This window comes from Coregonus clupeaformis, chromosome 10, assembly GCF_020615455.1.
Source record: "Coregonus clupeaformis isolate EN_2021a chromosome 10, ASM2061545v1, whole genome shotgun sequence".
NCBI classification, from domain to species: domain Eukaryota; kingdom Metazoa; phylum Chordata; class Actinopteri; order Salmoniformes; family Salmonidae; genus Coregonus; species Coregonus clupeaformis.
The window spans coordinates 58,695,232-58,718,642 of record NC_059201.1 but is presented as its reverse complement, the minus strand read 5'-3'; the positions used below and the strand labels follow the sequence as shown (position 1 = coordinate 58,718,642).

Below are 23,411 nucleotides of genomic sequence, written 5' to 3'. Positions count from 1 at the left end.
ACTACCGGTTTCACCCATCTCGCCTGCCGCTTCTGGAGCTGTGTCCTTCCGTGAGCCCAAGGTTCCGACGCCGGATAAATATGAGGGGGGAGCTGGGAAGATGCCGTTCCTTCCTTATGCAGTGTGGATTAGTGTTCGATCTACAGCCCTACTCTTATGCCACAGACAAGGCTAGGATAGCCTTTGTGATTGAGTTGCTGCGTGGTCGAGCGCTGGAGTGGGCTTCAGCCGTTTGGGAACGACAGGATCCCTGCATGGCTTCATACCAGGGGTTCCACGGCCGAGATGAGGAAGCTCTTCGACCATTCCGTCCGAGGGAGGGACGCAGCTAGGCGCCTGTTTTCGCTCGCCAAGGAACTCGCAGCGTGGCCGACTTCGTGATCGAGTTCAAGACGTTGGCTGTGGAGAGTGGGTGGAATGAGGAGTCTCTGCAAGCGGCCTTTTACCAGGGTCTGTCGGAGCAGCTCAAGGATGAGTTGATCTCCTATCCGGAGCCTAGTGACCTGGACAGCTTGGTAGCCTTGTCTATTCGGGTGGATAATCGAGTCCGAGAGCGAAGGAGGGAGAAGCAATGGGTTCCGTCCAACCGATCAGCTTCTCAGGTTCCAGTCGGGTCGTCAAACTGCGCGGCTCGCTAAAGTTGGGAGGACTTTTAGCGAGCCAGTTTCGACCTCTCAATACCTCTGTCAGACCCCGTTTCCCGGCTACCCTTATGAACAGGAATCAGAGCTTAGCGATTAACGCTTTTGTCGATTCAGGTGCCGATGGAAGCTTTCTAGATGCCGAGTTGGTGGAACAGCTGGGGCTTTCCAAGGAGCAATTGCCGGAAGCCATTGAAGCTACCACTCTGGACGGCAGTAGTCTGGCACGTATCACGATGAGGACTGAACCGGTTAAGATGCTGTTGTCGGGGAATCATTCTGAGATGATTTCATTCTTCATTCTGCCGTCTTCCCATGTTCCTCTGGTCCTTGGATACCCCTGGCTGAAGGAACACAATCCCACGTTCGATTGGGTGACGGGCAAGGTAACGAGTTGGAGCCTTGATTGTCATGCTAACTGTCTCAAGACTGCCTGTCCCCATTCGGTTCCCAGTCAGGTGATTGAGGCTAAACCCCCAGATTTGTCCCTGGTTCCCGAGACATATCACGATTTGGGGAAGTTTTCAGTAAGCAGAAGGCTCTGTCACTCCCTCCCCACCGACCATATGATTGTGCCATCAACCTGTTCCCTGGAGCTGTCTACCCCAAGGGAAGGTTATACAGTATCTCCCGACCTGAACGTGAGGCTTTGGAGACCTACATCAAGGAGTCCCTAGCTGCTGGTCTCGTTCGTCCCTCGTCATCACCCCTGGGGGGCAGGATTCTTCTTTGTGGGTAAGAAGGATGGCTCTCTTCGACCGTGCATTGATTATCGGGGGTTGAATGACATCACGGTCAAGAACAAGTATCCCCTGCCCTTGATGAGTTCTGCCTTCGACTCCTTACAGGGTGCTACGGTGTTCACCAAGCTAGACCTACGCAATGCGTATCACATGGTCCGGATCAGAGAGGGGGACGAGTGGTTGACGGGTTTCAATACACCGATGGGTCACCGAGTATCAGGTGATGCCGTTTGGACTGACCAATGCTCCAGCGGTATTCCAGAGTATGGTGAACGACGTCCTGAGAGATATGATCGGTCTCTTTGTGTTTGTTTACCTGGATGACATTCTGATCTTCTCGAAGGAACCTTCCGACCACGTCCAGCATGTCCGGCAGGTTCTGCAGCGATTGTTGGAGAATCGCCTGTTCGTGAAGGCCGAGAAGTGCGAGTTTCACGCCCACACGACATCCTTTCTCGGGTACATCATCTCCAGGGGAGAGATTAGGATGGACCAGGAGAAGGTTAGAGCGGTTCTGGAATGGGCCCAGCCCGGTACGAGATTGCAGCTCCAGAGATTTTTGGGGTTTGCGAATTTCTACCGCAGATTCATCCGGGGATTACAGCCGTGTGGCCGCTCCGTTAACTGCCTTGACTTCCAGTATCAGGACCTTCAAGTGGAATCCGGAGGCGGATCGAGCGTTTCTGGATTTGAAGAGGCGATTCACCAACGCACCGATTCTCTCTCAACCGGACACGGCCCGTCAGTTCGTCGTTGAAGTGGGACGCGTCTGATGTGGGAGTTGGCGCCATCCTGTCGCAGCGATGCTCCACGGACAGTAAACTCCATCCCTGCGCCTACTACTCGTCGCCTTTCGCCTGCGGAGAGGAATTACGATGTGGGTAACCGGGAGCTTCTCGCGGTGAAACTTGCCTTGGAGGAGTGGCGTCACTGGTTGGAGGGGGCGGAGCAACCGTTTATTGTCTGGACTGACCACAAGAATCTTGCTTACGTGCAATCGGCTAAACGTCTCAACTCCCGTCAGGCCAGGTGGGCGTTGTTTTTCGGACGATTCAAGTTTTCCCTGACGTTCCGACCTGGATCTAAGAACGGCAAGGCGGACGCCTTGTCCCGGATGTTCTCCAAGACGGAGGAGAGTGGGTCCAAGACCGAGACAATTCTCCCCCGGAACTGCGTCGTGGGAGCAGTTATGTGGAAGATTGAGGAGGAGGTGCTGGCGGCCCTTCGGACTCAGCCCGGTCCCGGTAACGGTCCACCCGGTCGGTTGTTTGTGCCTGAGTCGGTTCGTCCTGCTGTCCTCAAATGGTCCCACGCCAGCAAGATGGCTTGTCACCCTGGCGTGGCTCGGACAATGGCGTTTCTTCGCAGACGTTTTGGTGGCCTGCCATGGCCGAGGATACTCGGGGTTTTGTTGCTGCCTGTCCAGTGTGTGCGCAGAATAAGAGTACCAATCGGCCCAGCTCTGGACTACTTCACCCCCTTCCTATTCCCCGGCGACCATGGTCGCATCTGGCCCTGGACTTCGTCACTGGGTTGCCCGCTTCTGAGGGGAACACGGTCGTTCTGACTATCGTGGACAGATTCAGCAAGTTCGCCCACTTTGTGCCAATTGCCAAGCTTCCCTCTGCCTCGGAGACGTCCGAGATCCTGGTTAGGGAGGTTTTCAGGGTCCACGGGTTGCCCAGTGATATCGTTTCCGACCGTGGCCCTCAGTTTACCTCTGCTGTCTGGAAGTCCTTCTGTTTGGCCATTGGAGCTACAGTCAGTCTCACATCTGGTTTTCACCCCCAATCCAATGGTCAGGCGGAGAGAGCCAACCAGAAGATGGAAACCACGCTACGCTGCCTGGTCTCTTCCAACCCCACCTCCTGGGTCTCTCAGTTGCCTTGGGTTGAGTATGCCCACAATACTCTCCCTACATCTGCCACTGGGATGTCTCCCTTCCAGTGCCTGTATGGCTACCAACCTCCCTTGTTCCCTTCTCAGGAGAAGGAGCTCTCAGTGCCCTCTGTTCAGGCCCATATTCGTCGTTGCCACCGGACCTGGCATCGGGCCAGAAAGGCACTCCTTAGAGTTTCGGACCGGTATCAGCTCCAGGCGAATCGTCGCCGGATCCCCGCTCCCACCTATACCATCGGAGATAGGGTCTGGTTGGCCACACGGGATCTTCCGTTACGGACTGAGTCTAGGAAGTTGTTACCGAAGTTCATTGGTCCGTTTGTGGTGGAGAAGGTGATCAATCCAGTGGCAGTTCGACTCAAACTACCGAGGACGCTCAGAGTCCATCCCACCTTTCATGTCTCCTGCCTCAAGCCGGTTTTCCTCAGTCCTCTGTTGCCTCCTCCGCCTCCTCCTCCTCCTCCTCGGATGATCGGAGGTGGTCCTGTCTACACGGTGCGACGAATCATGGATTCCAGACGGCGGGGCCGGGGTTTCCAGTATCTCGTGGACTGGGAGGGGTATGGTCCTGAAGAGAGGAGTTGGATTCCGCGGCGACAGATCCTAGATGCTGACCTCATCCGTGACTTCTACCGCCTCCATCCTGGCGCTCCCGGGAGTCCGCCCGGTGGCGTTCGTCGGAGGGGGGTACTGTAACGATCCCGGCAGTCTGAGTCGGGTCCTGTCTGTGGACTAGTTTTTCTGCTCGTGATCTCCAGTTTCCCGAGGGTTCTGGAACGCTCCGGGGAGCTCTCTTGATTTCCGCACCTGCATCCCATCAGCAATCTGCACACCTGGTCCTGATCATCACCCTTCTTAGGCTCTGGCCTAACATCCATTCCCTGCCGGATCGTTAGCCATGAACAGTAGGTTTACCAGAGTATCAGTCTTAGAGCCTAGCGTTAGTTTTGTTGTTTTTGCACCTTGTTGTTTACTTACCTCCGTTTTGTTCCATCTGCAGTCACCCGTCCGGAACCTTCATCCAACCTCTGCCTGGTGGTCGGCGGCTGCCGACCCATGATGGGATCAACCACTGCACCCCCAACAACTAATCAACGCCGCCCGCTCTGTTCCCTGGATTATTCAGCATCACTCTTGAATTGTAAATAAACACTCACCTTCGTTTCAACTTACCTTGTCCTGGTCTGCTTCTGGGTTCTGGCTTTGCAACTCGTGACAGTAAAGTGCATTATCAAAACGCTTTGTCCTTTTTTTAATATCAAATTGCAATTTACCACTTGGCTGTCTATTGTATGACCCTGTCACAGGCCCTCCCAGTCAACACCACCTCATAAGATGAGGAAGTACATTGTTTATGATGTTGCCTGCTGCAGTTGTTCGAGAGATGTCAATTTTGCAGCCGAACATGGAACCTAGAGAATGCCAGCAAGGGGACCCTCAGCATCACGCAGACATGCCCTCGCTGTGAGCATTCCTATAAATAGAACAGGGATGACACTTGAATCAGGTTGGTGACATTTGACCTGGTCAAAGGTCAAAACAGTTTCGAGTTTTGTCCCAATTCACCTTCATTACCTGGTGGAACCAACCCTAACCCATTATGATATCTGAAGTGAAACAGAAAGATGAATGCAGCAATCAGGTTGTTTCCACCATGCTAATCATGACCACCATTGAGAATATAATCAGTGCTCTGTGTGTATCTTTGATCAGGGGCCAGGAGCTGATCTATGCTGTCATGCCCATCAATAGGGCGCTGGCAAAGACCTTACCTCCAGCCTCACCTTTTGCCTGCTCACCAATGGTTGTCGATGGGGAGACCAGAATTAGGTAGGTTTAGTCTGACCTGTTCAAACTTCAACATTTTTCAGACATCACCTATCCTAGCTATCATTTGGTAATAGAACAGTGACTATGTGTTTATGTATTCACAGAAAAGTGTATGGAGCCAGCACATGGAGACTTGCAAGATGATGTGATGAAGTCCAGACTGACAGACGCGCTTGTATTCTGATGTCTCTAAATGGAGAGAGACCTGGCACTCTGCATAACAATTTTACTAGACATAACATTTACTTGTATTGTCTTTTTTATTATTGAATTGAATGGTATCAGTCAAAATGGGAAGGATCAAACCCGGTGTATTCTTCACCAGGATCAGGGAACTCCTGTTGTATACGGGACACCTCACAGGAAGGTATAACCACTCAGACATGTTTTCCAAGGTAGCCCCATTACCACAAGATTGCCGATAGGTACAGATCGTGTGGGAATGACAATGAAATATTAAATGTGCACATTGTTATATTAGCAGAACACTGCTTCTATGGTATTATGTAAAGGGTTGTTTATTCTACATAGACCTGTTACTACATTTTAAAGTTATCAAACCACTTAGTTTAGAGTATCTACATAAATTCGGCAGTCGCATTCTTCTCATATTACTCTGTAGGCTACTGACCTATTCAAAACTTCCTCCTGCATCTCAACAGCTGCAGGCAAGGTTCTGACATATGGGTGTGTCTTGATGGTGGCAAGGACACACCCAAGAAACACCCACATCAAACCACAGCCCAAGCCAACTCACGTTTGGCTTCTATCATGGCCACCAACATTTCTTGAGGACCAAGAGTTCCCCTTTAAGGCAAAAACAAAAGGAGGGTGGTTGGTCGGGGTGAATAGGTGGATGTATACCGCGAACATCTAGCAACCCAAAGGTTGCATGTTTGAATCTCATCACAGACAACTTTAGCAACTTTGCAACTACTTACTACTTTTGTGCTACTTTGCCACTACTTAGCATGTTAGCTAACCCTTCCCCTAACCTTAACCCTTTAAGCTAACTCGTAACCGTAACCTAACCCTAACCTTAACCCCTAGCCTAGCTATCATTAGCCACCTAGCTAACATTAGTGTTAGCCACCTAGCCACCTAGCTAACGTTAGCCACAACAAATTGGAATTCGTAAGATATCATACGCATTGCAAATACATAACATATTGTACGAAATCGATTATGGACATCCACAAAGTAATACATACCATATGAAACGTAACATATTATCCTAAATGGAGGGAGACAGATTTACATTTATTACGTTACGTCTACCCCTGAGTCCAGGTTGGAGAGGGAGAGAGGTATGAAGATGTGGAGTGAGAGAGAAAGAAAAAGAGAGAAAGTAAGAGTCATATGAAAGCACATCTGAATCTTTATATATGGCAGCACTAAGAACATCCCTCCATCCCTCTATGTCCATCTCTCCATATCCATCCTTACACCCCTGTATCCTCCACCCCTCCATCTCTCCATCCCTCCACCCCTCCTTTTTTCCTCCACCCCTTCACCTGCTCGCTGACTCTGCCCACTATTCCAGTAGCGGATGTTATTAATAGCTTGGGACTCTGGCAGTGAGGGCCCGATTTATAAACCTCACTGTTCTAATCTCTTCCAATACCTGTAATTCCCTGCTTTTCCTCAGCCTTAAGAGACCCATAGATCCAGCCCATGTTGATGGGGAATTGAGAATGCCTGGAACGTAAAGTTCATAGTTCCACCAGGGGTAAGACTTGATTCGACCACTTCTTAGTCAACAGGTATTCAATCCAATTCCAACTATTATGTACAGTGAGGGGAAAAAAGTATTTGATCCTCTGCTGATTTTATACGTTTGCCCACTGACAAAGAAATGATCAGTCTATAATTTTAATGGTAGGTTTATTTGAACAGTGAGAGACAGAATAACAACAAAAAAATCCAGAAAGTCGCATGTCAAAAATGTTATAAATTGATTTGTATTTGAATTAGGTAAATAAGTATTTGACCCTCTCTCAATCAGAAAGATTTCTGGCTCCCAGGTGTCTTTTATACAGGTAACGAGCTGAGATTAGGAGCACACTCTTAAATCTCTGTATAAAGACACCTGTCCACAGAAACAATCAATAAATCAGATTCCAAACTCTCCACCATGACCAAGACCAAAGAGCTCTCTAAGGATGTCAAGGACAAGTTTGTAGACTTACACAAGGCTGGAATGGGCTACAAGACCATCGCCAAGCAGCTTGGTGAGAAGGTGACAACAGTTGGTGCGATTATTCGCAAATGGAAGAAACACAAAATAACTGTCAATCTCCCTCGGCCTGGGGCTCCATGCAAGATCTCACCTCGTGGAGTTGCAATGATCATGAGAACGGTGAGGAATCAGCCCAGAACTACACGGGAGGATCTTGTCAATGATCTCAAGGCAGCTGGGACCATAGTCATAGTCAGGACTGAAATCCTGCAGCGCCCGCAAGGTCCCCCTGCTCAAGAAAGCACATATACAGGGCCGTCTGAAGTTTGCCAGTTAACATCTGAATGATTCAGAGGAGAACTGGATGAAAGTGTTGTGGTCAGATGAGACCAAAATCGAGCTCTTTGGCATCAACTCAACTCGCCGTGTTTGGAGGAGGAGGAATGCTGCCTATGACCCCAAGAACACCATCCCCACCGTCAAACATGGAGTTGGAAACATTATGCTTTGGGGGTGTTTTTCTGCTAAGGGGACAGGACAACTTCACCGCATCAAAGGGACGATGGACGGGGCCATGTACCGTCAAATCTTGGGTGAGAACCTCCTTCCCTCAGCCAGGGCATTGAAAATGGGTCGTGGATGGGTATTCCAGCATGACAATGACCCAAAACACACGGCCAAGGCAACAAAGGAGTGGCTCAAGAAGAAGCACATTAAGGTCCTGGAGTAGCCTAGCCAGTCTCCAGACCTTAATCCCATAGAAAATCTGTGGAGGGAGCTGAAGGTTCGAGTTGCCAAACGTCAGCCTCGAAACCTTAATGACTTGGAGAAGATCTGCAAAGAGGAGTGGGACAAAATCCCTCCTGAGATGTGTGCAAACCTGGTGGTCAACTACAAGAAACATCTGACCTCTGTGATTGCCAACAAGGGTTTTGCCACCAAGTACTAAGTCATGTTTTGCAGAGGGGTCAAATACTTATTTCCCTCAATAAAATGCAAATCAATTCATAACATTTTTGACATGCGTTTTTCTGGATTTTGTTGTTGTTATTCTGTCTCTCACTGTTCAAATAAACCTACCATTAAAATTATAGACTGATCATGTCTTTGTCAGTGGGCAAACGTACAAAATCAGCAGAGGATCAAATACTTTTTTCCCTCACTGTATATGAAAAATAATGTTGGCACTAATATCTTCACTATAACTCTGTCTAACCAATGCTGTATCTATGCTGTAAAAGTATTGTATCTGATCACCCCAGAAATTCTCACTCTCTTGTTTTATATCAGCACTGGGTTGGCACCTCAGAATTCCCCTGGCTGATGCCAGTGTCTTTGAACACCTGAGCTGCCAACAGAGACAGCACAGAGACATCCCCTCCCTGGCACGCACACAAATGAGCGTGCACACACACACACACACATAAACAGGAGGGCCCAGGAGGAGTGCATGATGAGGAGAGACAGATGGTGCTGATGGCTCCTGTTCTCAGCTCAACATCCAATCAAAAACAGCCAACACCACCCCAAACACATCTCTCAGCTATCTATCTAACCAAACCCCCACTGAGCCCAGTTTGACTTTCACCATTTACCTTTAGTCTAACAACAGAAACACTGGATTTTCTGAGTTTTTATAAATTAATGTTTATTTATTATGAAATTATGAAAAATATTAATAACATTGCACCCATGAGGCCACTAGGTCATTTGACTGCAGGAAAGGCTACTTGATTAATTCATATCAATACATAACTGGAAGAACCTATTCACCTCATTTGCCATCTCTAATTCACTTCCAATTCCTACAGATCTGTTCAAAAGAAGGGGTAGGAGCAGTTTTTGGACTGAGACATTGTGACCGCTGATATGTATAGACTAGTGGCTGAGAGGGCCACGTGTGCAGGTCATTAATCAGAACTATCAGCTAATCTACTCTCAAACACCAAGGATGCTAATCAAACACCAAGGGTGAGACCAGTGGACACAGCAGCCAGCCTGGATTTGAGTAGCCTCCAGTCCAGCCGAGGTGCACCAATTCAGGCATGATCCACTACAAAGGCCCCTGGCTATAAGCCTGAAGGCCCGAGCCAAGAAGCCAGGTGCAGGAACAACTCAAGGTTAGGCAGAGTCTCCTCTGGCTTCCAGGTGCATCACAGTAGTGATTCAGTGCCAGCTTCTGCTAGGCAGCGCCAGCTCGCCCCGTTCCACACACATATGGGCAGTGAGCGGGAATCAAAGCATTAAAGGTTTGTTTGGCTAGGCAAACCAACCGGTGCAGGAACCGTCGCTGGCTGAATTTCGACAGGAGGGGAGGAGGGAGGGAGGAAAAGAGCGAGAGAGGAGGGGGGGATTAGGTTTGCCTCCTACTGAACCCTAAACAAAGAAGTCCTCCCTTTCTGAGAACAGAAGTGATAGAACAAAATATATAGTCTATCTCAAATTATTTACAGTGCCCTCCCAAGTATTCCTCTTTTTCTCAGGAGAGAGCGGAGAGAGAGAGTGCCCATCCGCCCATCCTACAGTACCCAACGATTACCCAGTAGTCTATGCTATCTGTGAAGCAACCCTTGTTTTCCACTCCCTTAACCAATATGTTCTCATGGTTTATGTTCAAGGCAAAGTTAGTGTGCATAATCAAGTGGGAGAAGGGGGAGACAGTGGAACAGAACGCTGCTGCTGCTGCTGATGGTGGCTGAACTAGTGAGGGGTTTGCCGCTCGGCTAATGACTGGAGGACCCCAGCGGAGTTCTGACTGACTGCTAATAGGCTGCTAGCTAGTAGCCTAGCTGTTAGCCGCTAGCTTTTACCTGCTAGCTTTTAGCCACAAGCAGGTAAGCCGTTAGTATGTTAGCCATACCTTTGACGATGAGCTCGGCATAGTTGGAGACACCGGAGCCGCCATCGGAGCGGATGACGCAGCGGTAGCGGCTGGTGCTCCTCTGGGACGTGTCCCCGACGCTGACGGTGGCTGAGAAACGTCGGTGGTTCACCACCCGTGTCACCATGAGGGCTGTATCTTTACCGTTCCACTGCTGCAGAGAGAGAGCCAGACAGACACTTGCTTACTAACACATGTACACACAGCATTTCTCACGTTGGTATGGTAAAAAAGGACAAACTGTATGGTCATTCAAATCTGATAACCAAAGAAACCCACAGTATGGTTAATGTTTGTCAGATACTCTGCAACTTTTCAGATACATTTCCGTGACTTTCCATTTCACAGCACTTTTTCCTTACGGTATCAACTCGACTATAACAATCTTCCAAAGAATAATTTATTCTAGCATGTCACTAAGACTTTTACTGCCCTGGGTACTACTTTCCACTGCAAATGCTATTACTATAAGACACAAACATTTTCTAGTGAAGTACAGTGGTGGCTGAAAGAGAGGCAGTCATCCATATTAAAACAAGACTTTCTACTCAGGGCACAGATTGTATGGATCTCCCCATAGAGGTTATACCATTACAGTGTGTGTGCAAGTACAGCAAGGAACTGGAACATGCTGTAAGTGTCCTTTCACAAGAGTGGGGTCACTCATAACACTGCAACAGAGATCAAATAAAATTCTGTGTGTATTCTACGTCACTGATAAGGCTAAAGAAGCTAGTTACTAAAGGTGGATGCATCCAAAGCTACATCTATGAATTTCAGATTGGTTACTTCTTCAGCCCCATCACTCAGGCAAGTCTGTTATTTTTCAAATTAAGGATTGCAGCTTTAAAGTGAGAGGGACAAGATGGATGACATCTATAGTGGACTGAAGGGGAGGGACTCACCTGTAGCCACAGTTGGTCATGTTGGGACCACTTCCCCCCAGCAGTACACTGGAAGGTGGCGTTCTGGCCGACGTTCACCTCTACATTCTGCAGCCGCAGGAAGTGAGGTGCTTTCCCTACAAGGGGCAGTAAACTGTGTCAAACACTCATTCATATTATTATTATTTTTTGGTTGCCATGGGGCCGTAAAGGCAGCAATGCGAATTGCTCCTGTTCATTTTTGTAAATATTAGTCATATTTAGTTGTTTTTGATAGCTTTATATATATATACAGTGGGGAAAAAAAGTATTTAGTCAGCCACCAATTGTGCAAGTTCTCCCACTTAAAAAGATGAGAGAGGCCTGTAATTTTCATCATAGGTACACGTCAACTATGACAGACAAATTGAGGAAAAAAAATCCAGAAAATCACATTGTAGGATTTTTAATGAATTTATTTGCAAGTTATGGTGGAAAATAAGTATTTGGTCACCTACAAACAAGCAAGATTTCTGGCTCTCACAGACCTGTAACTTCTTCTTTAAGAGGCTCCTCTGTCCTCCACTCGTTACCTGTATTAATGGCACCTGTTTGAACTTGTTATCAGTATAAAAGACACCTGTCCACAACCTCAAACAGTCACACTCCAAACTCCACTATGGCCAAGACCAAAGAGCTGTCAAAGGACACCAGAAACAAAATTGTAGACCTGCACCAGGCTGGGAAGACTGAATATGCAATAGGTAAGCAGCTTGGTTTGAAGAAATCAACTGTGGGAGCAATTATTAGGAAATGGAAGACATACAAGACCACTGATAATCTCCCTCGATCTGGGGCTCCACGCAAGATCTCACCCAGTGGGGTCAAAATGATCACAAGAACGGTGAGCAAAAATCCCAGAACCACACGGGGGGACCTAGTGAATGACCTGCAGAGAGCTGGGACCAAAGTAACAAAGCCTACCATCAGTAACACACTACGCCGCCAGGGACTCAAATCCTGCAGTGCAAGACGTGTCCCCCTGCTTAAGCCAGTACATGTCCAGGCCCGTCTGAAGTTTGCTAGAGTGCATTTGGATGATCCAGAAGAGGATTGGGAGAATGTCATATGGTCAGATGAAACCAAAATATAACTTTTTGGTAAAAACTCAACTCGTCGTCTTTGGAGAAAAAGAATGCTGAGTTGCATCCAAAGAACACCATACCTACTGTGAAGCATTGGGGTGGAAACATCATGCTTTGGGGCTGTTTTTCTGCAAAGGGACCAGGACGACTGATCCGTGTAAAGAAAAGAATGAATGGGGCCATGTATCGTGAGATTTTGAGTGAAAACCTCCTTCCATCAGCAAGGGCATTGAAGATGAAACGTGGCTGGGTCTTTCAGCATGACAATGATCCCAAACACACCGCCCGGGCAACGAAGGAGTGGCTTCGTAAGAAGCATTTCAAGGTCCTGGAGTGGCCTAGCCAGTCTCCAGATCTCAACCCCATAGAAAATCTTTGGAGGGAGTTGAAAGTCTGTGTTGCCCAGCGACAGCCCCAAAACATCACTGCTCTAGAGGAGATCTGCATGGAGGAATGGGCCAAAATACCAGCAACAGTGTGTGAAAACCTTGTGAAGACTTACAGAAAACGTTTGACCTGTGTCATTGCCAACAAAGGGTATATAACAAAGTATTGAGAAACTTTTGTTATTGACCAAATACTTATTTTCCACCATAATTTGCAAATAAATTCATGAAAAATCCTACAATGTGATTTTCTGGATTTTTTTTCTCTCATTTTGTCTGTCATAGTTGACGTGTACCTATGATGAAAATTACAGGCCTCTCTCATCTTTTTAAGTGGGAGAACTTGCACAATTGGTGGCTGACTAAATACTTTTTTTCCCCACTGTATATATACACATATATATATTTATATTTATTTATTTTTTCATTTATTTTTCATTAACAGTGTATATCATTACAATTGTCTTAAACCACCACCGCGTTTCAAAACTATCAAACAAGTCAGTTGGTTGGATGGTTGGTTTGGCTAGCTAGCTAGCTAGCTAACTAGCAAGTAGTTGGCTAGCTGGATGTTTTGATTTGAGGTTGAGGTTGAGTGGAGAAGTCTGAAGTAAGAGACAGGAGAGGTCAACTGAGATGGCAGAGGACGAGTGCAGATGCTCGGGAGTACTACAAGGCTACTTTGGACTATTGCCAACGTGCAGTGAGCTTTCCGGCGCCTCAACGGCTGCCGGGGCATCACCCAGGTGAGTGCTGCTTGTTGGTGGTGGTCGAGAAGTAGTTGGCTAGCTACCAACTACAGAGACCAGTTGCGCTGAGGACCAGTCATCATTGCTCCGAGTCCGGACCTGTCGGACCCTGTCCCTAAACAAGGCTCCTGAGGCTTTCACCTGGCTTTGACCGACTGATGCTCCCTCCACACAGACATTTATCACACAATTTGACATTATTTATTTGTTTATTTATTTAGATGGTCTGTACACTGCAATTCAGCTCTTACCTGCCAATGTTGTACACGTTGACATTAAACTAAACCTTATACAGAGCACACTCAATACAATGACTAGGCATGCATAAGCATATATCAACTCTTTCACTCTAACAATATCAATATCAAGTTTGACGTCCATGTGAATCATGCATTGAGGTCAAAGGGAAAGTTGAGTTACGTGCGGAATAATGAATACAAATACACAAGACATGAAAAACAATGTTTTGTAAATCAGTGTGTTTTTCCTTTTCGATCGAAAATTGAAAGTTCCTTAAGATTTCAGGTCATCTTTTCTTCCCTAGAATTGCCTTCCCTCGTCTGCTCAGTGCATCGAGGCTGCCATCGAGGACCTCTATACCAGGCGGTGTCAGAGGAAGGCCCTCAAAATTGTCAAAGACTCCAGCCACCCTAGTCATAGACTGTTCTCTCTGCTACCACACGGCAAGCGGTACCGGAGTCTAGGTTCAAAATACTTCTCAACAGCTTCTACCCCCAAGCCATAAGACTCCTGAACAGCTAATCATGGCTACCCGGACTAGAAGAGAACACGTCGAGGACACTGAGTGCCTTGGAGAAGTCCAAAGATGTGAGGCAAAGAGGTCCGTCAGCATTGAATGATGAAGGACCTGAGGTGTGCCTTATTTTGTGCTCCGCAATCTGTCTCGTCCTCCCTCCAACCCTCTCAGTCTATGTGACCCCACCCCAAAATACACACACACACACGAGTGTGAGACCAGATAATGCTTGGTGGGTTAGTCACGGCGGGTCACTTACGGCACGGGTGGGCCAATACTCGGACCTCGTCCACCGCGATGAACCCTGGATGGCCCTGTAAGGACACGGCCTCGAATATCACCTTCCACAGAGGGAGAGAGAAAGAGAGATGGGGCGAGAGGGGGGAGAGAAAGAGGAGAGAGTCAAAAACACATTTCACACCATTTATGAGAAGAGCTCATGCTTACAGCTACACCTGTGTGTGTGTTTGTGCTTGCGCGTGTTTGAAAGAATGTTTAGGCATTTTCGTTGCCCGTGCAAAACTAATCTGAAGACCCTGTAAGAACGGCATACACAATGCTGTCAGCAACACACAACTCCTTCACCATCTCTAACTACACACCCTTCAAAGCGCAAGCGTGTGGCCACATTGACAGCAGCTCTTTTTTCTTGGTGGGGCTGCCAGACTGGGAAGAGGGACTCAGGCCAGAGAGAGAGAGACAAATACCTATTTCACACTATAGGGACAAACCGAACCATACTGTGCTGGCTCTGAAATGTTCTTTCTACATCCTGTCCAGCACGGTTCCAGCAACTATGTTGTATGCGTCACCAGGCCAGCTCAGTTTTTACCAGCTCGGTTTGGCTGGTAAAAAGAATAAGAGAGCTGAACAGCAGCCTCCTTTCACAGGTACAGTAAGGTGTTCTACTCTTAACATGGGGTCCAAGGTTATGTTGCTTCCTGATAATGGTTATTTTCTGATTATGACTTCAACTGTCCATCTAAACCTGAATGGTCCCACCATTAGACCTGAGAGTCAAACTACAGCTCAGTCAAACCTACATTTCTATTCTCCCTCCAAGGATAATGACTCTTTCTCACAGGCTGAGCATGTCTGACTTCACAACTAAACGACCAGACTTTTACAGATGTTGTAATTTGCTCTGTCACTCAGCCTACTGCATTCTCCATCAACCCCCGTCTTCTTCCTCTCCTCCACCTGTTCAGATGTCACTGGTCTGGCCTGGCTGCCTCTGCCTCTGTCTCAGCCTCTGCCAAACTGACATGGCTGCCTTTACCTCTGCCTCTTTCTCTGTCAGTCTGGCCTGGTTGCCTCTGCCTGGCTGCCGGGGAGAAGCATCTTCTGACCCAGGAGACCACTGGGTGAAGGGGGGTCATGAGCCCTGTGACCCGTGCAGTGCTCCTGTGACAGCCGGGAACCCTGTGGCACACAGTATGAGGAAGGCTGAGGCCCTCACTCAAAATGTAATGAGACTTGTCCGCCAGGAAAGTAAGTACGGCCCTAGCATGCCAACGATGTCTGGTTGCTCACTCATTTCAATTCCTCCTTCCCCTTCTTCAAGAACAGTGTTCAGCACATTCTCTGCTCCTTTCAGTGTTCTCTGACATGAAGTGGTCAGGTTCTGTTTGCATTCTCAAGTGGTCGGCATTTACTAAATTGTCTTAAAATCTTAAGTGTTCCCTTTTTGCCTTCTACTCTCTTCAGCCATTCTCCTAAGTGTTTAGTGTGATGCCACCGCCTGGAGCCTGCCTTCATTACCGTAATCGGCTGCATGGATCAAATGTTGCGGGAACGTCTCTGTGTCTCCCTATGACATAGAGCAGCCATACCTGGCTGGCAAGAACGAGGTTTGGGGTGGAAAATCGAGAAAAGCGTAAGCAGCAGGACGGTAATCTTAACGCTTCTTCTTGAGATTCACTGGAGGCTTTGAAGTGAATGTATGCAGGGCGGCAGACCAGCCTAATCCATGGGTTTCTGCTCAGGCTGTTATTACCGCCAGAAAGACAGTGACTTGTTGCCTCTCAACGGGTGAAAACATAGTTTTTTTGCCTGGTTCTTTTGTTTCAGAAACAGAACATTTGGAGTGCATAGTGGTACATGGTGTGAATTCTCCACCGCCCCAACTGCTTTAGAGGGAAACAACAGGGAAGCTTTGAACAGAGGACGAGTGAGGGTTTTGATTTCTTGGATGTCAATGGCCATTTTCAGATAAAGAACAATTGTGTGAAATGCAGAGAGAAATTCCAATGACACACACAGCGTGTTTGTGTATAACATCTTTATAGAAACAATGATGTTGTCAGCGCTTTGTTTGAAATACCGTCTTATTAAAACGCTAAGACAGACATCTCTAAATGACCTCAAATACCTTGTGGCAGGGGAGCGCGCAATTAAATTCCTGTTTGTAAAATTTGCCACTTATCTGTTGTGCCATAATCACTTGTCTAATCAAACACACAGTGGGGTTTTAAGTCGTCGTCATACAACCACACAGTCAGATTCTTAAAGAGATACCGAGCCTAATATTTAACAGACAATCAATTCAAGTCAATGAACGCCATTTACTGTCACGCCTACTCCTGCTTCCTCCCTCCGGCGCTCAACGTCGCCGGTCTACTACCACCGGTCTTGGCAACCTACATTGCGCACACCTGGTAACCATCATTGTGCACACCTGCTCCCCATCGTTAAGCACACCTGGACTTCATCACCACCCTGATTACTCTCCCTTCATATAGCCCTCAGTAGCTTAAGTCATCAGGCAGTATTGGTTTTGGTTACATTCAGGATGCTTCTCCTGTATTTTATTTTCGTCATTTTATTATTATTATTATTATTATTAAACTCACCTTCTGCTCCTGCTTCCTGACTCCCTGTGTATTCATTACATTTACAGACTGTTCTCAGCTGCTTTAATTAACAAACGGTCAACTATTTCAAGCAGTGTCATTAAATATGAAAAGCAGAAAAGGTTATTTGATTTATTTTCACACCTAATGTGTGCCTTAGCCTACGAACTGAGTAAATATTTCATTATAGCTAAGTCAAATTGACCAAATATTCACATTGAAGTTAAAATATTAGTCTTTCCACCTCACCAAGGTCATTATGTAATATAATTAGAGAGAGAGTACTCAAATAACTGAATTCCATTGACAGTCAAATTCATACATTTAAATTGTATTTCTTTTGCACAGAAAAAGAGAAAGAGATGGGAGATATAGAGAGGTTCAGTGAAGAGTGACAGGGCATGAATGGACAGAAAGAAAGGGTTATAATAGTGAGACAGACGGGGGTGAGAAATACAGTATATATACACTGAACATAAATATAAACGCAACATGTAAAGTGTTGGTCCCATGTTTCATGAGCTGAAATAAAAGATCCCAGAAATGTTCCATATGCAAAAAAAAGCATATTTCTCTCAAATGTTGTACACAAATTTGTTTATGCCCTGTTAGTGAGATTTTCTCCTTCACCAAGATAATCCATCCACTTGACAGGTGTGGCATATCAAGAAGCTGATTAAACAGCATGATCCTTACACAGTTGCACCTTGTGCTAGGGACAATAAAAGGCCACTCTAAAATGTGCAGTTTTGTCAAACAACACAATGCCACAAATGTCTCAAGTTTTGAGGGAGTGTGCAATTGGCATTCTGATTGCAGGAATGTCCAGAGAATTAAATGTTAATTTCTCTACCGTTGGAGGCCAACGTCGTTTTAGATAATTTGGCGGTATGTCCAACAGGCCTCACAACCGCAGACCACGTGTATGGCGTCTGGCGAGAAGTTTACTGATGTCAACATTGTGAACAGAGTGCATCATGGTGGCGGTGGGGTTATGGTAAGGGCAGGCATAAGCTACGGACAACGAACAGAATTGCATTTTATCGATGGCAATTTGAATTTTAAAAAATACCGTGACGAGATCCTGAGGCCCATTGTGAGGCCCATTTGTTTAAGGTATCTGTGACCAACCATGTGAAAAGTCATGTGAAATCCATAGATTAGGGCCTAATTTATTTATTTCAATTGACTGATTTCCTAATTTGAACTGTAATTCAGTAAAATCAATACAATTGTTGCATGTTGCGTTTATATTTTTGTTCAGTATATGAAAAAAATAAAAAATAATGTATGCACTCACTAAATGTAAGTCGCTCTGGATAAGAGCGTCTGCTAAATGACTAAAATGTTAAATGTAAATGTATATATATACACACACTGCATTTGGAAAGAATTCAGACACGTTGACTTTTTCCACATTTTGTTATCTTACAGCCTTATTCTAAAATTGATTAAATACATGTTTTCCCTCATCAATCTACACACAATACCCCATTATAACAAAGTGAAAACAGGTTTTTTAGAAATGTTTGCAAATGGATAAAATATAAAAAAACAGAAAACTTTACTATGAGACTCGAAATTGAGCTCAGGTGCATCCTGTTTCCATTGATCATCCTTGACATGTTTCTACAACTTGATTGAAGTCCACCTGTGGTAAATTCAATTGATCGGACATGATTTGGAAAGGCACACACCTGTCTATATAAGGTCCCACAGTTGACAGTGCATGTCAGAGAAAAAAAACAAGCCATGAGGTCGATGGAATTGCCTGTAGAGCTCCGAGACAGGATTGTGTCGAGGCACAGATCTGGGGAAGGGTACCAAAAAAAGAACACAGTGGCCTCCATCATTCTTAAATGGAAGAAGATTGGAACCAACAAGACTCTTCCTGGAGCTGGCCGCCCGGCCAAACTGAGCAATCGGGGGAGAAGGGCCTTGGTCAGGAAGGTGACCAAGAACCCGATGGTCACTCTGACAGAGCTCCAGAGTTCCTCTGTGGAGATGGGACAACCTTCCAGAAGGACATGACAGCCCTCTTGGAGTTTGCCAAAAGGCACCTAAAGGACTCTCAGACCATGAGAAACAAGATTCTCTGGTCTGATGAAACCAAGATTGAACTCTTTGGCCTGAATGCCAAGCGTCATGTCTGGAGGAAACATGGCACCATCCCTACGGTGAAGCAAGGTGGTGGCAGCATCATGCTGTGGGGATGTCTTTCAGTGGCAGGGACTGGGAGACTAGTCAGGATCGAGAGAAAGATGAACGGAGCAAAGTAAAGATAGACCCTTGATAAAAGCCTGCTCCAGAGCGCTCAGGACCTCAGACTGGGGCGATGGTTCACCTTCCAACAGGACAACAACCCTAAGCACACAGCCAAGACAACGCAGGAGTGGCTTCGGGACACGTCTCTGAATGTCCTTGAGAGGCCCAGCCAGAGCCCGGACTTGAACCCGATCGAACTTCTCTTGAGAGACCTGAAAATAGCTGTGCAGCGATGCTCCACAAATACAGGTGTGCCAAGCTTGTGGTGTCATACCCAAGAAGACTTGAGGCTGTATCGCTTCCAAAGGTGCTTCAACAAAGTACTGAGTAAATGATCTGAATACTTATGTAAGTGTGATATCTGTTTTTTATTTGTAATACATTTGCAAAAAATTCTAAAACCTGTTTTTGCTTTGTCATTATGGTGTATTATGTGTAGATTGATGAGGGGGGGAAAAAACTATTTAATCCATTTTAGAATATGGCTGTAACGTAACAAAATGTGGAAAAAGTCAAGGGGTCTGAATACTTTCCGAATGCACTGTGTGTGTATATATATATATATATACAGTGGGGAGAACAAGTATTTGATACACTGCCGATTTTGCAAGTTTTCCTACTTACAAAGCATGTAGAGGTCTGTAATCCAGAAAATCACATTGTATGATTTTTAAGTAATTAATTTGCATTTTATTGCATGACATAAGTATTTGATCACCTACCAACCAGTAAGAATTCCGGCTCTCACAGACCTGTTAGTTTTTCTTTAAGAAGCCCTCCTGTTCTCCACTCATTACCTGTATTAACTGCACCTGTTTGAACTCGTTACCTGTATAAAAGACACCTGTCCACACACTCAATCAAACAGACTCCAACCTCTCCACAATGGCTAAGACCAAAGAGCTGTGTAAGGACATCAGGGATAAAATTGTAGACCTGCACAAGGCTGGGATGGGCTACAGGACAATAGGCAAGCAGCTTGGTGAGAAGGCAACAACTGTTGGCGCAATTATTAGAAAATGGAAGAAGTTCAAGATGACGGTCAATCACCCTCGGTCTGGGGCTCCATGCAAGATCTCACCTCGTGGGGCATCAATGATCATGAGGAAGGTGAGGGATCAGCCCAGAACTACACGGCAGGGCCTGGTCAATGACCTGAAGAGAGCTGGGACCACAGTCTCAAAGAAAACCATTAGTAACACACTACGCCGTCATGGATTAAAATCCTGCAGCGCACGCAAGGTCCCCCTGCTCAAGCCAACGCATGTCCAGGCCCGTCTGAAGTTTGCCAATGACCATCTGGATGATCCAGAGGAGGAATGGGAGAAGGTAATGTGGTCTGATGAGACAAAAATATAGCTTTTTGGTCTAAACTCCACTCGCCGTGTTTGGAGGAAGAAGAAGGATGAGTACAACCCCAAGAACACCATCCCAACCGTGAAGCATGGAGGTGGAAACATCATTCTTTGGGGATGCTTTTCTGCAAAGGGGACAGGACGACTGCACCGTATTGAGGGGAGGATGGATGGGGCCATGTATCGCAAGATCTTGGCCAACAACCTCCTTCCCTCAGTAAGAGCATTGAAGATGGGTCGTGGCTGGGTCTTCCAGCATGACAACAACCCGAAACACACAGCCAGGGCAACTAAGGAGTGGCTCCGTAAGAAGCATCTCAAGGTCCTGGAGTGGCCTAGCCAGTCTCCAGACCTGAACCCAATAGAAAATCTTTGGAGGGAGCTGAAAGTCCATATTGCCCAGTGACAGCCCCGAAACCTGAAGGATCTGGAGAAGGTCTGTATGGAGGAGTGGGCCAAAATCCCTGCTGCAGTGTGTGCAAACCTGGTCAAGACCTACAGGAAACGTATGATCTCTGTAATTTCAAACAAAGGTTTCTGTACCAAATATTAAGTTCTGCTTTTCTGATGTATCAAATACTTATGTCATGCAATAAAATGCAAATTAATTACTTAAAAATCATACAATGTGATTTTCTGGATTTTTGTTTTAGATTCCGTCTCTCACAGTTGAAGTGTACCTATGATAAAAAATTACAGACCTCTACATTCTTTGTAAGTAGAAAAACCTGCAAAATCGGCAGTGTATCAAATACTTGTTCTCCCCACTGTATATGAGATGGTGAGTGTTTGAGTGGACTATGTAAGAGTTGTGTGGGTACCTAAAATGATTTTTCCTCAAAGGTTATTTAACATGGTAATTTGCAGTGAGCGATGATTTGCCAAAATAATTATTGCTGAGGTGACTAAGCTCCCCACTCTGAGGTCCTTTTGAGGACCCAGTTCAGCAAGGGTCGAGTACTGAAAATAGACTGAAATGCACTAATTTAGGGCAATTTCAGCCATATTGGATGAAAGTTGTGGTGCACAAAGGTTGCCTCTGTGTGATGAAAAGCCCCAGTAGATTAAAATTACCATATTGCTCATATTCCAGAGAGAGAACAAAATAGTATCGCAATGTTTCGGTTTTGCCTCTAAAACCTGGGCTACGTCTCAAATGACACCCTATTCCCTATTTAGTGCATTATTTTCGAGCAGGGTGTCACGCCCTGGCCGTGAGAGGCCTGTTGTCTTTAGTTGGTTTGGTCAGGGCGTGAGTTTCTATGTTATATATTCTATGTTTACGTTCTAGTTAGTCTATTTCTATGTTTCAGTTCTAGATTGTGTGACTATGTTTGGCCGGGTGTGATTCAGAGCAATTAAAGTGGTGATTCTCATCCGATTTAATTTCACCAATATCCCCATGGTGTCAGTAGTCTAGTTACTGAAAAATAATTTATATTGAAGTTTAAGCAATTTCTTAACCTTATTTTTCTAACTTTAGGAAGTCTGCAAATAAACCAATTGGGTTCCATCTGAAAAATCGCTGTGAGTGGTCGAACCGTATCGCACAATGACAGGCAACATCAATCAAAACAATAATATAATTAAGAAATCAAATTTCCAACAATAGGCCTACCACATACTGGTTCTGAACACTGGCTTGAGCATGGCTATAGTTGGTGTGATAGCGGTGTTATGAACATATCAAACCTATTGTATTATGCACCAAACAGAAGAAAACAGACTGAAAGGGGGAGACTATTTGGACTTGTCCAATAAGAAACTCTTTTGTTTTCCTTGCAAAACATTTTAAGACGTTTTCTGTTGTGTGCTTTAATGAACACCACACAGCTGTGGCAGTATGTGGCGGACACTGAAGCTCTCCCCTCACCTGATAGGAGTTGGGCCAGAAAGTGCTGATGGCCAGCTCGGCCTTGACCCAGCCCTCGGTCACCGAGGCAGAGGCATTCCACACAGGGTTTCCCTGGGTGCCGCCGTTCACCTTGATGTAGACGTTGAGCACCCCGGGACTGGAGCCGTCGCGGCTGGATAGAGAGTAGTGGAAGTCGATGCAGTGAGTGTCGTTCTCCTTCAGGGTGGGCAGAAGCAGGTGGGCCTTCTGCCCCGATGCCCGGCCCGAGCCGTTCACCACCATGAAAGAACCTATCAGGGACGAGAAAGAACCAGGAAGTGAGGTGAGGTAACAGGCCGAGGAGGAGAGGTATTTCTGGGGTAGAACAGATCGATTTACTGTTGTCTACCAGACCTGGGTTCAAATAGTATTTGTTTTTTTCAAATATACTGAACAAAAATATAAACGCAACATGTAACAATTTCAAAGATTTTGCTTCAGTCCCCAATGGCACCGTATTCCCTATACAGTGCACTAATTTTGACCAGAGCCCTATGCGCCCTGGTCGAAAGTAATGCACTTAATAGGGAATAGGGTGTCATTTGAGATGCAGCCCAGGATTTAGAGGCAAAACTGAAACATTGCGATAGTAATTTGTTCTCTCTCTGGAATATGAGCAATGTGTTAATTTTCATCTACTGGGGCTTTTCATCACACAGAGGCAACCTTTGTGCACCACAACTTTCATCCAATTTGGCTGAAATGGCCCTAAATTAGTGTATTTCAGTCTATTTTCTTGCTGAAATGGGTCCCCAAAAGGACCTCAGAGTGGGTAGTTTAGTCACCTCAGCAATAATTATCTTGGCAAATCATCGCTCACTGCAAATTACCATCTCTCTCTCTCTCTCTCTCTCTCTCTCTCTCTCTCTCTCTCTCTCTCTCTCTCTCTCTCTCTCTCTCTCTCTCTCTCTCTCTCACACACTGAACAAAAATATGAACACAACATGCAACAATTTTACTTGTTTCAAATTC

The 23,411-nt window shown here is 46.1% G+C and overlaps 1 protein-coding gene across 15 annotated transcripts in view; it reads right to left on the bottom strand.

Moving 5' to 3' along the window:
• Window positions 1-23,411, bottom strand: part of ptprt (protein tyrosine phosphatase receptor type T) — a 449,458-nt gene that overhangs the window by 258,869 nt on the left and 167,178 nt on the right. For all 15 annotated transcript variants that reach the window (XM_041888816.2, XM_041888817.2, XM_041888819.2 and 12 more), the window contains exons 3-6: window positions 22,419-22,690; window positions 14,333-14,414; window positions 11,079-11,194; window positions 10,153-10,327 (exon numbers count right to left, since the gene is read on the bottom strand). In XM_041888816.2, coding sequence (XP_041744750.2) covers window positions 10,153-10,327; window positions 11,079-11,194; window positions 14,333-14,414; window positions 22,419-22,690 — 645 coding nt within the window. The remainder of the gene's footprint in view (window positions 1-10,152; window positions 10,328-11,078; window positions 11,195-14,332; window positions 14,415-22,418; window positions 22,691-23,411) is intronic.